This window comes from Apaloderma vittatum, unplaced genomic scaffold, assembly GCF_000703405.1.
Source record: "Apaloderma vittatum isolate BGI_N311 unplaced genomic scaffold, ASM70340v1 scaffold37998, whole genome shotgun sequence".
NCBI lineage: Eukaryota > Metazoa > Chordata > Aves > Trogoniformes > Trogonidae > Apaloderma > Apaloderma vittatum.
In genome coordinates, this window is record NW_009731913.1 from 13,875 (window position 1) to 27,524 (window position 13,650).

Genomic DNA, 13,650 nt, shown 5'->3' on the forward strand with positions numbered 1-13,650 from the left:
TTTGTCAATCGAATGGAATATTCTGTTACTGTTTTCTAATGAGGAGAACAATCCTCTCCCTAAATTAGACCCAATGAGAACATCTAAGTATTTTGAGGTAACAGAGACATGTTCTGGCTGCAAAAATCGACACGTCTTGAGAGATTTTTGTTGCTGTTCTCGTTTTACCATAAGGTAATGGCATTAATGCTGTCAAAGCAACTGGTAGTTGTATTTATGGCTTCCCTTCAGTGAGGACTTAGGCATGGACTGAACTTTTGATGTGTGCTTACCTCTTACTAAGAAAAGAGAAAGGCTTGTGTGCATGACAAATGGTGTGGACCTTCTACTAAGTTCAAATGTCCTAGAATGGGGTCCTGTTATTTTTAATACAGGTATCTCGGTTAATTATATCTTTCATTTTCTCATTTTTAACATTTATCTGTTCATTTGGTCCTTTAAAAACTTCATGCTGCTTTGTTTTTAGATTAAGGAATATTTGTATTCCAAAACAGAGGAAATGCTTGTTAAGAGGTTTATGTGCTCCACATTTATCACACAGAATAGCAGTATTATAAATAAATGTATTTCTTTTCATATTTCACAAAATCAAATTAAATCATGCTTAAAAAAATCTGAAAACATCTTGACAATATTATAACATGTTAATTATTTCCACAAAAATGCTACCTCTATAATTTTGAAAGAGGAATGCTATTACATTTTTTAAAGTAATTTCAAAATAGGGAGGAAAAAAAATGGAAGTGCCTACTAGGAGCTTCTGAGAAGAAAACTGAGTCTGTTTTTAATGAAAGCATGCAATCTATTTTAATGAACTATTTCATGAAAACATTGACTGTTTTGCAGAGTAACAAATATGTACACATTCTACTGTCATTTTATGTATCAATTGGCAAGGAGAAAGGCTTGACTGCAGACCGCGTACTTTAAATCGAACTTGTGTTTCAATGTACATATTTCACCTATGTGGGTGGATTTTGCTTTTGTTGCAGGTTTTTCCGCTTTTCCACTCAAAATTAGAAATTATGACTTCATAGCAAGATGATATTCTCTTGATGTGTAAGCAGTAGCACACGTAGTAGATGATACACAAGCTTCCTGATACCATCCTGCAGTTGTGTCAGAGTGCTGTTCTGCAGAAAACATGTCTACATATGTCTAATGCAATTAAGAACACTTCAACAACAACAACAACAAAAAAAAAGAGGAATGCAGAAAGCAGCACCATCTTAGCAAAACTCAAATATCTGAGTATGATTTCCAAAGAGGTATCAAAATGTTTGACCTGCTGTATCATCTGATTAATTATCAAAATCGTGTACCCTGGGATTGGGATTTGCTCTGTGTGCAGCCTTGTCAATAGAGTTCAGTTGGAACTACAGCGTATATACGTTATCTTTGCCATTCCCTAAGACTGGTCTTCTGACCTTAACCAGCAAAGAACTATTCATTAACTGTTACCAGTCTAACAACATTATGTCGTAATTCCTTCCAGGAAAGTATCCAAGTGTCATAGTAACTCCTGCTGGTGTTTCTAGATCAATTCACTGACACAGAGACCAGCATTATCACAGTCATACCAGGTGAAGGATTACTTACTATAAATGCCAAGCAAGGTAAACTTCAGCTAGTTTCTGCTCCACAAGCAGCGATGACCAGAATACAGACATTTTAAGAAGCATTCTTGTTTTCTTTTTTTTTGTAGTAAAGAAAGTATTTATAAAAAATTGGTTTAATCATTTTATTTTACCTAATAATGCTCTTTTCTGTCTTTTATTTAAAGATGCGTATTGGCCTTCATTCTGGATCTGTCTTTGCTGGCGTTGTTGGAGTTAAAATGCCTCGTTACTGCCTTTTTGGAAATAATGTAACCCTTGCCAATAAGTTTGAATCTTGCAGCATACCTAGAAAAATAAATGTCAGCCCAACAACGTACAGGTACAGTGCTTCATATCTGTAAAATGTCCGCCCGAAGTACTTACTGTAACTGTTTGCTGTCTTCCTGGAGTTTGTCTTTTTTTCCCCCTCTGAAATACTGCTGTTTATTTTCCTTTTTCTCTTTTTTAATCTGACTGCTCATGAGTGCACCATGGTTATTTTTAGTCAGAATGCAACCAGCAGCAGCAAGAAAAGGGTTGAAACAGAACAGCTGTAATTTATTTTTCAGATGTTACATTTAAAACAAATGGACTGTCTGGGCTAATTTTGCTTCTCACCCTGCAGCTGTATACCTGCTTTTTTCTGGTTTGTTTGTTTTTTGTTCTCTCATATAGCTGGCTCCTCTGTGAGCTAAATGGCTTTCAGTGTGAATGGACGCAGGTGCTCTTGAAAATAACAAACGAACTGAGGAATTGCTAAATATCACCCTACACATCTTCATGCTCTTTTGGTTAGGGAACATGAATGACCACGTTGCAATGAGTCACCCACGCCAGTGTTTAGTTTATGCAGGTCTTGTTCCCAACTCAGTTTAAACTTTTAGTATGGAACTTAGGCTGTACTATTCATCCACTTGGAACAGACATTTTTAGTAATGCGTACTGTGCAATTCTGCAGACACCTAGCAGGCTCTCCCGTGGGAAACACAGCACTTTTCCTTTGTCCTCCGAACCTAATACTCTCTTTATGTTATCTCTTTAATTAAAAATCCTTGCAACATGTTCATGGCCAAGTAATAGTGTCTCATAGATGCAAGGCAAAATAATAGGAAACTGGCTTGAATTTGATGGCAGCAACAGTGTACACCTGAGCCCCAGATCTGGGTGTGAATTTTATGCCACTGAGCTGATAGAGACTGTTGTTTCTTCCCAAGTGGCCAAAAATTTTGTAAGAATCGACTGCAGAGAGTGAACCTATTAGGAGAAATGGATATTGCTGGCTGGGTAAAATAAGCAGAAATATGGATGGAAATTACTTTTTCCTTTTAAGGAACCTCCGCTGCCCTCACTGTAGCCCAGACAGTCGGTTGTTCCTACTCAGCTTGTCCCCGCTGCCACACCTCCGATAATGCCTTGTGGCGAGGTTCTGTGTCCCGTGTCAGGCAGAGAATTTGGCACAGGATCCTGACATCCCGTGCAGCACGTGCTGGGTGACTTGCAGGGTGCCAAGCTTTAGATGATCCCATACAGGGGATTTAGATAAAATTGGCACAGGTATTAGGGTACACCGTATGTAACCTTTTCGATCATGCACTCTAAACAAATATAGAGGTAGCATTGGCTTCACCAGTGCTTATGTGTCTCAGCAGAGTAGTGCTGGCCAGCAGTGCTTATTTTTCCATATCCATATGGAAAACGATTTTGAATGATACTAACTACAATCTTTTCTTAAAACCATCACACACTTTGTTGACACAAGACTTCCCTATATTTTGTGGCGTAAGGAGGTTTCTGCATGGCTGTGTGTACATCTCAACCGAATATCTGAAATGAGTATACTGTTGGAAGAAAAAAGATAATTCTCGGAGTGCCTGGAAAATAGGCAATTTGGTTAAAGGGTAAACTTATTTTTGTGGTATGTTTGTTTTTTCCCCCTGAGTGAATGTTGTGTTAAGTTCCTTTTTATTTAGTCTTTTTTTTCCTTTTTGATTCTTACACCAATCCTACACACATACTGGTAATATTATGGCACCTTGCACAACTCTTGCATATTGCAATACCTGTTTGGAAACTTAGTTACCAGTCATCAGTATTTATCCCTACTGATAATCGATCTGTGTTTCAGATAGAGAAGACCACTGGGTTTAGTGGGCATGTGTGAAAAAGCAAAATTATTTTCTCAGCTTTTCAGTCATTCATTAACTGAAACATGAATTACGGTGCCAGTTTCATGTGCAAATCTGAGTTAGCTTTCAGTACCAAACAATTTTGAAAATATTTACAGCAAACAATACTTACATACGAAGCATTGACAAGAAAAATTAACTCCTGTTTACTGGTGCTCAACTTAATAGGTTATCATAGTATTTTTTTATATTTTCAGTAAATAACATAAAAATATTAAATTAGGTTCTGCCCTGCCATACATGAAGAATTATTGAATATCTTTACTTATTGTAACAATTAGTGGCTGATCAGTTTTTAATCAGGATGATTCATTTTTGTTCTAGGTTGTTAAAGGAATATCCGGGTTTTGTGTTCACACCTCGATCAAGAGAAGAGCTTCCACCAAATTTTCCAAGTGATATCCCTGGAATTTGCTATTTTCTGGATGCTTATAATCAAGGGACAAACTCACAGACTTGGTTTCAAAAGAGAGATTTGGGAGATGGCAATGCCAATTTTTTGGGTGAGGAAACGGGAATAGATTAAATTGTACATTCACAAGTGTATAGAATAAATTTATAAATATTTTGATTTTTTGTATAAATTGAAAATTTTTAAAAATGTACGAAACATGAAAGCACTTTAGATTGTCAACACCTGAAAGCCAGTATTAAAATTTCAGGACGTGTGTCACTGACTACTTTTTAATTTTCCTCTGCATAAGGAACATAATCACTAAAATAATGTTACAAGTTCACTGTTGAAAATGCTTCTAAAAACTACATTTGCCCTGTGGTAATTTGTAAGTGCTATGTAACGGCTCTTCCGGTTCTCTCTGTGCTGAGAATTCTAGATGTATTGTACATGCAGTGTGACAGGAAATGTAACGTGCAAGTGATGCGGCCACATGCAGTGTTGTGAGCTGGTGCTTATCAATGACTATTAAAATACATTTTCTTAGTCATTCCGTAAGAAAATATCCATTTAAATATGGTCATTGCTATCACATACTCCTTTCAGTCCATCCTAGAAGCTGCTGACCATCTTCTAACACTGACTGCGGGTGCTCAGCATCTTCTGGATCAGGCTGTTAATTGTAGCTAATACACAGATACACAGCAGAGTTTGCTGCCTACTGTTTCATGAACTTTATTTTGTGTATAAAATGAATATAGATTAAACCACTGTATAATCACATACTAAAGCCTCTGTAATCATCAAACAATATTTTAGTTCTTGGGGTTTTTAAAATACTTTACAAGAAAATAATAATATCCACTTGCTACTATGTATTACAGCAATAAATGTTTTCCTTTTGTTGTCATTTCAATCTGAAATGTTTTAAAAGAAGCGCAATAAAACATGCTTTGGAGCGTTTGCTTAGAAAGGAAATACCAGACAGATTGCATAAAATGGAACAGAAGCAGACCAGTTTAAAGCTAGGATCCTTATTCAAGGACAGCCATCTGGGTATGACATGGTACTGAAATGCCTATGGTATACGCACTTCAAAGTTGCCAGGGGAATCTGCAGGTGAACAGAAATGCTTTAAAACATATGAACACGTATACAAAGTATCAATATTACCATATTTCTCCTGCGGATTGTGGAACACGAGTGGAGAACTCTCAAAGGTCTGCCTCCGGAACTGGCAGAACAGAGTTAGTTATGAGCCCCGAGTTCAGGTTCTGCCTCTCTAACCAGTGGATCCATCAGTACAGAAATATCTCTGTGCTGCACAGTTTGATCCCAGCTGCAGGGTGGAGAACTGCACTGCTTCCACACACAGAAATATTGCAAGTGTTATAAAATATTATTAGTTATTTTTCTGAACTCTTAAACTCTTGGGTTTTGGCGTATCAAGCCATAAACGTCTTTCTTCCAGCTTCTTGCCACTGTATCAGATTTTGCTCTCTGCATACGTGGAGCAATAATGTTAGACTGAGGTGCCATTCTGTTCATTCAGAAGCTTGATACGCTGTTTTATCCTGCTGTTCTGCGGTAGAAAGTTGTATAGAACATGTACCATCAGAGCCTTGAGAAAAGTCTTTATAAGGGCACTAAGAATATTTTAAAACAGTATTTTAATTCAGATTTTTGAACAAAACTTGAAACATTGCATCCTGCTATTGTTTGAGGTGTCCTATATCCATCAAAGGTGCTGAGAAATAATGCTATGACACAAAAATGGAACCTGAAAGTCTCTCTGTGTTATATATATACACATCTCTCTCTTGCATGCGTCATATATATGCATGCACATACACAAGCATACTTATTTGTAACACTTTGAACAGCAGTGTTCCAAGGAAACAAGAACTACCCAAATCTTGGTGACTGGTGTTTCCCGTATTATTCTGGTTGGAAAATTCTGTTCTGTTCAGTAGAGGTAGTAGCAGCCCCGTGTGAGGGGTCCTGGATTTAAAAATGTGGGAGTATTTGACTGCTGACTCTTCAGAAGGCTCATGATACTAAGCCAGAAATGACTGCAGTCAGTAGGAATCTATCTATCCCTGTCATTCCTTGAATGTTAAAACCCAAACAGTCTTTTAAATAAAAAGGATTTCTTTCTCCACGTCTACTGAATGGGAGGGGCTTTTAGGAGTGAATTTCCTTTTGTCTCTAGGAGAGAACAAAATGGCTGGACTGGATGGTTGCCATTCTCAAAGCCACATTTCATATAAAACTGTTACTTAGTAGGATGTTCATCATGGCAGCTTCTGACACCTTCTTAAGTGTATCTATGTAAAACAAAAGGTGCCCTAGGCCAAAGACCTTATTGCAGATCAAAGTCATCTTCCAACATTACTTTTTGTAACTCCATTTTTTTTAATAGACTCTAGGCTACATTACCAGCCAGGATAGAATTGCTGTAGAATTCATTTTATTTCACTAACTTTTTTTTCTGAAAATTTCAAAACATTCCCATGTCTACTTTAGATCAGAGAAGTATCCTGGTAAAGTGCTTAAATGTATACACAAATCAATATGCTTGAATGTACACATAAATCAATATTCTTTAATCGCAGTGAAGGAAATAGGATTTAGGCATATATTTAAGACAATGAATGTCAAGAAAGTACTTTAAAATGTACTTGTGTTCAGATCTATTCTGGAAAAAAAACCCCATAAATTTATGTTTAGCTTTAAGCGTAACTTAATTTAGGTCTTACTGAAGCTGTTCCTCTGTTTACATTTTTTGCTGAATGAATATGTATTTAATAAGGGACAATTATTTCTAAGTAATGCTTTCACTTGGATCTTAAAATAGTCCTTTCACTTTTCAACTCATCTTTTCACAAATTAATGCCAAGGGAAAAAAAAAGGAATCAGCCAATAAGCAAATTGTTGAGACAAACAGAAGGAAGGGAACTTAACAGATATAATACTGGGATATTTTGCAGGGAATTAAAACGGTTGTTTTTAAGCTGATGCCTTGTATAGTATTATGTTGTATGATAGTGTGAAAGTCTTCAGTGACTATGCAATGCTATTTATTTAAATATACAAATACCTTGGTAGTATGTCCAGAAGGAGTTTCATTATTATGTGAGTTTTTATTTTATTAGTTATGAAGATTCTGTGGAGCTTATGCCTGTTCCCAGTTGCACTATGTGATGGAAGATATATTTTTATCACATGGCAATTCCTTTGCCAAAGAGATGTAAATGGCCCTTGAAATAAATAAAAAGTGTGTCCTTTAAATCTTAACAGTGACATAGCTAAAGTAAAAACTGCAGCAAAAGAAGTCAACTAATTTTATTTCAGGCAAGACCTAGTAAGATTTCAAGGAGATGTTAGAAAAAAATTCGCGTTGCTGGTGTCAGAGGAAGTGCAATTAGTGTGGAGCCGATGTTTTCTTTCTCTCTGAACTATGCAAAACAAAGTGACTGAACTCACAGCAACTGACTAAACAGTGAAGTGCACAGATAATCGAGTCCCAGGACAGATCTGCGTCTTCTACAAAATTTTACATAGGAAGAATTCAGATCTCCTCTAAATCCAGTTTACTTCTCCCATCATTTTCTTCTGCATTCTCTGCAGAAACAGCTGCAACAGTACAGGAGGCAAAATCAGTATCTCCAGATGAAAGCCATCAGAATTAAGGGGACTTTCTCCTGAACCTTGGCAAGGGGACCCTTTTTCAAACTCCACCCATCCTATAACCTAGCAGGCCGCTCTAGCTGCTACCGTGCTTTACGCCTGGCCATTGTTCTGCACAAGCAGTGAAAGGGGAGTTTTTGTTTCCTGCAACAGCACTAATTTTCGTGGCTATTTGCCATATAGCATACAAGGGATTGTGTTGCTTTCAAAGCCCTGCTCGAGCTTATCATAAGTCAGCTTGGCAGGAGCTAAATTTAACTTTGAGGTTGTTTCCGAAAGGAAAGCTAGGACTTTCTTGTCTACTTCTAAAGTCTGCAAGATATGTGCTGTCAGTCTCAAGAGACCTCTAAAACCATCTCTGATGTCATGGCTGCTCACAACTTCATAGAAGGGAAATAATCAGATATAAGTTAGGGTTTGGAGGGGTTATTTTTGGTTTTTGTTTTGTTTTGTTTTTTTCTTGTGGTTTTTTTTCCCCCCCTAATTTCTCAGTTCCACTTGCATGAGTTCACCAGCGCTCCCTTTCTGCAGATCAAAGGGAGAGAATAAAACTCACGGTCTTGCGTTCCACAATATTGCTCTGGTACTGAAGGCCAAAGAAAAGATGGAAGATAATCAATGGTTGTGGAACCTCTGCTACATCCAGATGCAACAGTTTAAAGATTTGTACTCTGCTGAGGACAGACAGTAGGATCTGAATGTTAAATATGCGGTAAGGCTGGAACATGAAGCTGGAGAGCCAGTCAAAGAAATAATAAACTGTGAAAGAATCTAAAACAAAGTAAACAGCCTTATAAAGCTGGGTGCCTCATCTGCTTCGGCGGTTTTTTGATGCTGACAGTAAAGTCAAGACAGTGGTTTCCTAATATAAATGGAAATGAGTTCATTGCTTTGTGGCCCCATTAGAAGGCCTCCTTTGAAGATCTGTGATGAAATTGTCTCCCATCTTCTGAGCAGTACAAAGTTACAAATTCTTGTGTCATGACACCAACAAATGCTGTGTTTATATGAGTACCCTGCATACACAGCTTATAATGGGAAACAACCTAGAGGAACACGTGCAGTAACATCCCAAGGATGTGAAAATGGGCAAGCTAAGTCACAGATACACTTCCACTCTTCTGATTTTTTCAGCCCAAACAAAACCTGCCAAAGAAATATCGAGAACAACAAGGTTCCCAGGAGCTTTGGACTACAAGTCTGTAAAGTCAACAGGAGTCTTCCACTGATTGCAGAAGGTGTTAGGGAATATTTGGACATTTGTTTGCTCTCCATTGCTAAGAATACACTCCTCTTACACTGAGACACAACAGAGCCCACAGAGTTTCTCAAATCGACACAGGTTATTCACTAGAGAACAGCAGTACCATATTGCGGGCTCTTTCAGTCATAGCTTGTTAATAGCAGTATTGGAAAATGAATGTCATAGTACAGGGAAATAGTGTACAGGGATACAGTAGAAATAATGAATCTTGTTGAAGTGATCTTTTAAGAGCATATTTTTGCACCTGACAAGTATTATTACGACAATCTGAAATGTCAAGACTCAGACCACCGTGATTTGAAACAGATAACTAGAAAATACCTGTAACTGATGGCACTAAAGGAACTCCATCTTCAGTAAGTGAAATCCAGCAGTACCATCTGTGAGGGACTGTAAAGAAGAAGGATGTCTCAAACAGCCAGGGTCCTTATCTTATTTTACCACTTATCCTTAGTGCTTAAAAAAGATTGTTGATGGGAAACCACAGGGATGGGATAGGCCCTGTGGAGGAGGGATAGTGGACCACTTCTGACTTCCCCTTTGCATGTTGCTGACTTCACGTTCTATTCCTATTGCTGCCTAACCACAAACTGCCTTTTTGTGCCAATGGAGCAATGCGATAAAGTTGGATCATATATGCTCAAGGAGACTATGGTCAGACGTGTTATAGGGATATGTGACCACCAAAGACCACCAGAGACCCCCAAGCAAGCCCCCCAACTCATTTGGAGAACCTTCTAGAGGATGCCACAGCACGTGCATGGAAATTAATGTAGACTCCACCGGTAGGACGGGGCTAGGTTTGCTGATCTCTATAAAAGGCAAATTACCAAGATACAGGTAGTGCTCCATCTGCTATCCTGGATCTGAAAATGCCACTGGACAGCACTGGAACCCCAGGTGGTGATCTTTCAAACTCCTTTCCTCTTTTCTTTCCTCTTTTCTCTCCTTTTTCTTTATCGTTCTACTTCCCTTTAGTACCAAATAAGTTTTTGCACTCCCAGTCCTCATTGCTCCATAAATTGTCTGCAGTTTCTGGTTGTCAGGGTGGCTGCACCTCTTATTTTGTCTGCACATATCCGAAACCTTAGTTACAATACAGAGCAAGCCCATGGGTCGCATTAGTCCTGACATGACACCATATAAGGCAACATTTTTATTCAGGATTACAGTAACAATATAAACTGTCAAAGCAAAGTCAAAATTTAAAAAATGCAACTTATTAAAATCCTGTCTTTGTTTTATAGTGCTTGTCTATTAACACAAACTACATTGAACTGAATGTAGATGTTCTTGGCCAGTTAGTGGTTTTCCCAAAGCTATTGTCTCAGCAACTCCCTTTCATGCAGCACGAAAAGACCCTACGCTATTTTTTACTTTCATGGATCTCAACAAGAATTTCCAGATGCAGTTATCATCTCAAATCAGGAAGAAGCATATATACCACTGCTTAAAAAGTACAGCAGGTTTTTTTCTCTTTTAGTCACTGACTACAACTCTTTTGGCTTTCTGATGGCCAGCACCAGGAATCTCCTCCTGAGAAACATGTTCAGAGGGACACTAAGTGGAAAAGCTGCCTTGTAGGATTTCAGTTACAGAGAACCCTTTCTAAAAGGCTCTTTTCACATCACCATTCCATCCCAGGCATATCCCAGTTGTGGCTAGTGCCGCAGCTGCCCTCCCACTCCTCGGTACCAAAGAGCAGCTCAGCAGCAGGTCATGAGCTGTACCTAGCGCGTGAGGGTCCCCAAATAGGAGTGTGATTGCGTGCCACAGTGAATAAGCTGCAGGCTTTATGGACGTCTATCAGATAACACTCAAATGGTGTTAGACTCAAATGTCTAACACATGTAACCTAACAGTCCTGATACTGAGAGGGCTGGGCCTTGAAAACACTGCCCAGTATTAAGAGCTTAGTCTGACATGTACTTTACTTTGTTGATTTAGAGCCTTTCATTCATCTGAAACTAAGACCTACCAGATGGTCTTGATTCAGCAGGCATCTGGAATGAAGCTGGCCAGGGAAGGGATTGTGCCCCTGTACAGCTTGAGTACTGAGTTCAGTTTTGGGTGCCGCAATATAAGACATTGAGGTGCCGCAGCGGGTCCAGGGAAGAGCAACAAAGCTGGTGAGGAGTCTAGAAAACATGACTTATGAAGAGCATCTGAGGGAGCTGGGATTGTTTAGTCTGGAGAAGAAGAGGCTGAGGGGAGACCTCATTGCTCTCTACAACTACCTGAAGGGAGGTTGTAGCGAGGCGGGGGTTGGTCTGTTCTCCCTAGTGGCGAGTGACAGGACAAGGGGAAATGGCCTTAAGTTGCGCCAGGGGAGGTTTAGATTAGATACTAGCAAAAAATTCTTTACTGAAAGAGTGGTGAGGGATTGGAACAGGCTGCCCAAGGAAATGGTGGATTCACCATCCCTGGTAGTGTTAAAAAATGTGTAGATGTGGCACTTTGGGCACAGTTTAGTGGTCATGTTGTGTGGGATGGACAGTTAGATGTGATGATCGTAGAGGCCTTTTCCAGCCTTAATGATTCTATGATTCTATGGTAACTCTCAGTAAATCACTTAATTGAATTCTTTAATTCAGCATCTTCCAAACTTTTAAAAGGGGATCCCTGTTTTAGAAAATTAAATCAATCATTGTCTGCTTTAACTCTACCTGTGCTGTTTTCAGTTCACATTTTACAAATCTCATCTTGGCTACTAGAACTTCTACTTGTATGATGATGGCTTAATCACAAGGACAGCCTGCAAATGCAACCTACCAAGCCTGAAACAGAACACAAGAAAGGCAATTTCACAATTGCCTAAAGCAATTTTGACCTTTGCAGGTATCAGCACTTTTGAATAGTGTCAGTCAGGTACACAGAATTGCCAGAGTAATCTACTTTCAGAAAATGTTATCCAAAAAGAATTTTATGTTATCTCTCTGGTACCATTTTGTGAGCATGAGAGTTTAGCCCATATACAGACTGAGCAAGTGCATTCCCTTGAAACTTTGGAGGAGTGGGGTTGTTGTTAACATCGAGTCTTAATCCAGTCTTCTTTTTTCCTATCTGGGATGCGCTGTCCAAGACTTCCTTGATATTTTGTACCCTCAAAAATATTTTATAGGTGTGTCAAGGGGAAGACTACACAACACCAGGGGGCAAAACTCCCAGGTGTTGTCTTAGATTTTCCAGTAGTGTAGATTCACTACCACCAGTATTACAAAGGGCATATAACTACAACATTTGTATGGTAGGATATGTTTTCCTATTTTCCCAAAGCTTCCTTTTTACTAAATAGAAAAAGTAGATGGCGACCTGATGTACTCAAATTCTAGTTAATTGCTGACAAGCTGATCCCTCCTCAGCTAGAGGGAAACATAGCCTTTTGTCTGGTTACAATAGCATGATTTATTACATCATATCTCTTGCCAGTTTCCTGGAGGTTAAAAATATTCTTAGAGGTTTGCATCTCTTCAGTTTCTGTTTGGTTTTCTACGTGGATATCTTCAATCAGTAGTCCGATTTTTTTTTTCTAAAAATTTTCTCTACTCCCTTCAAAACTAGCATAGTATTTGTATGGTTTTAACTGAATATTGAAACTTTTGTTCTCAGTTACCCTTTAGAAAATCTAGAATTGGTGTTCCCTGTAGATTTGGAGTGTGTTAAACTAAGTGGAATCGATTATTATGCCTATGTGACCTAAAAGCAGGGTTTCCCTCTACTGTTCTTAGAACGCCTACTGAGGTGACATTTGCCAAATTTCTAATGGCTATCCACCGGCAATTTTTCTCCTCACTTACTAGCAATTTTAACAGACGTTAACACCGATTCAAAAGTTCACCAAGCAATAGATTTCAAAGAGATTTTAAATGCTGTCATTTTTTAACTTACATGGAAGTTCCAGCACACATATTCCATCTTTGTGGGTTTAAAAATATTTTTATTCATGAAGTATGTGAATGGCTCAAATTTTAAACGTATTTTGCACTATCTTACTAAAGTTGGAACTGTTGCAGTTTTACTTACATCTAGAATCCATCTTGAGTGATGAGCTTCTATGGCTCTACTGACTTGATGTAGCAAGGTCTCTGCCCAAGAGCTACTACAGTAGTAGCCTGTCAAGTATTCATCCTATAATCCTCCTAGATAATCTCATTATTTTTTTAATATATTTTTATCCCTTTTAAGCAAGGAAGAGTAATCAGTATTCTCCTTAGAGTTCCTATTTCATACTCCAAGTCTTTAGATGGTACGAAGGGCTTTAAAATAAATGGGGTTTTCAAGTGCCGCATTATCTTTTTGGTTCCATGTATATGATAACATACGATGACAGCGTGGCATTTCTAAGCCGTGCTTGGCTTGTGTAGAAGGTCAGGGCTGGGCCAGCCACCGAATGCTGACAGATACTCTTTAACCCCTCTCGCTCTCCAAACAGGAAGGGAAAGGGAGTGAGGCCGAGAGACTTACGAATGTTCAGTAGCTTCATCAGTGACCTGGACAAGGGGATAGAGTGCACCCTCA

The 13,650-nt window shown here is 38.7% G+C and overlaps 1 protein-coding gene across 2 annotated transcripts in view; it reads left to right on the forward strand.

Annotated features, from left to right (window-relative positions):
* GUCY1A3 (guanylate cyclase 1, soluble, alpha 3) overlaps positions 1-4,762 on the forward strand; it is a 13,920-nt gene extending 9,158 nt beyond the window's left edge. For both annotated transcript variants that reach the window (XM_009875355.1, XM_009875354.1), the window contains exons 7-8: positions 1,784-1,938; positions 4,109-4,762. In XM_009875355.1, coding sequence (XP_009873657.1) covers positions 1,784-1,938; positions 4,109-4,310 — 357 coding nt within the window. In that variant the 3' untranslated portion in view covers positions 4,311-4,762. The remainder of the gene's footprint in view (positions 1-1,783; positions 1,939-4,108) is intronic.
* Positions 4,763-13,650: the final 8,888 nt, after the last annotated feature.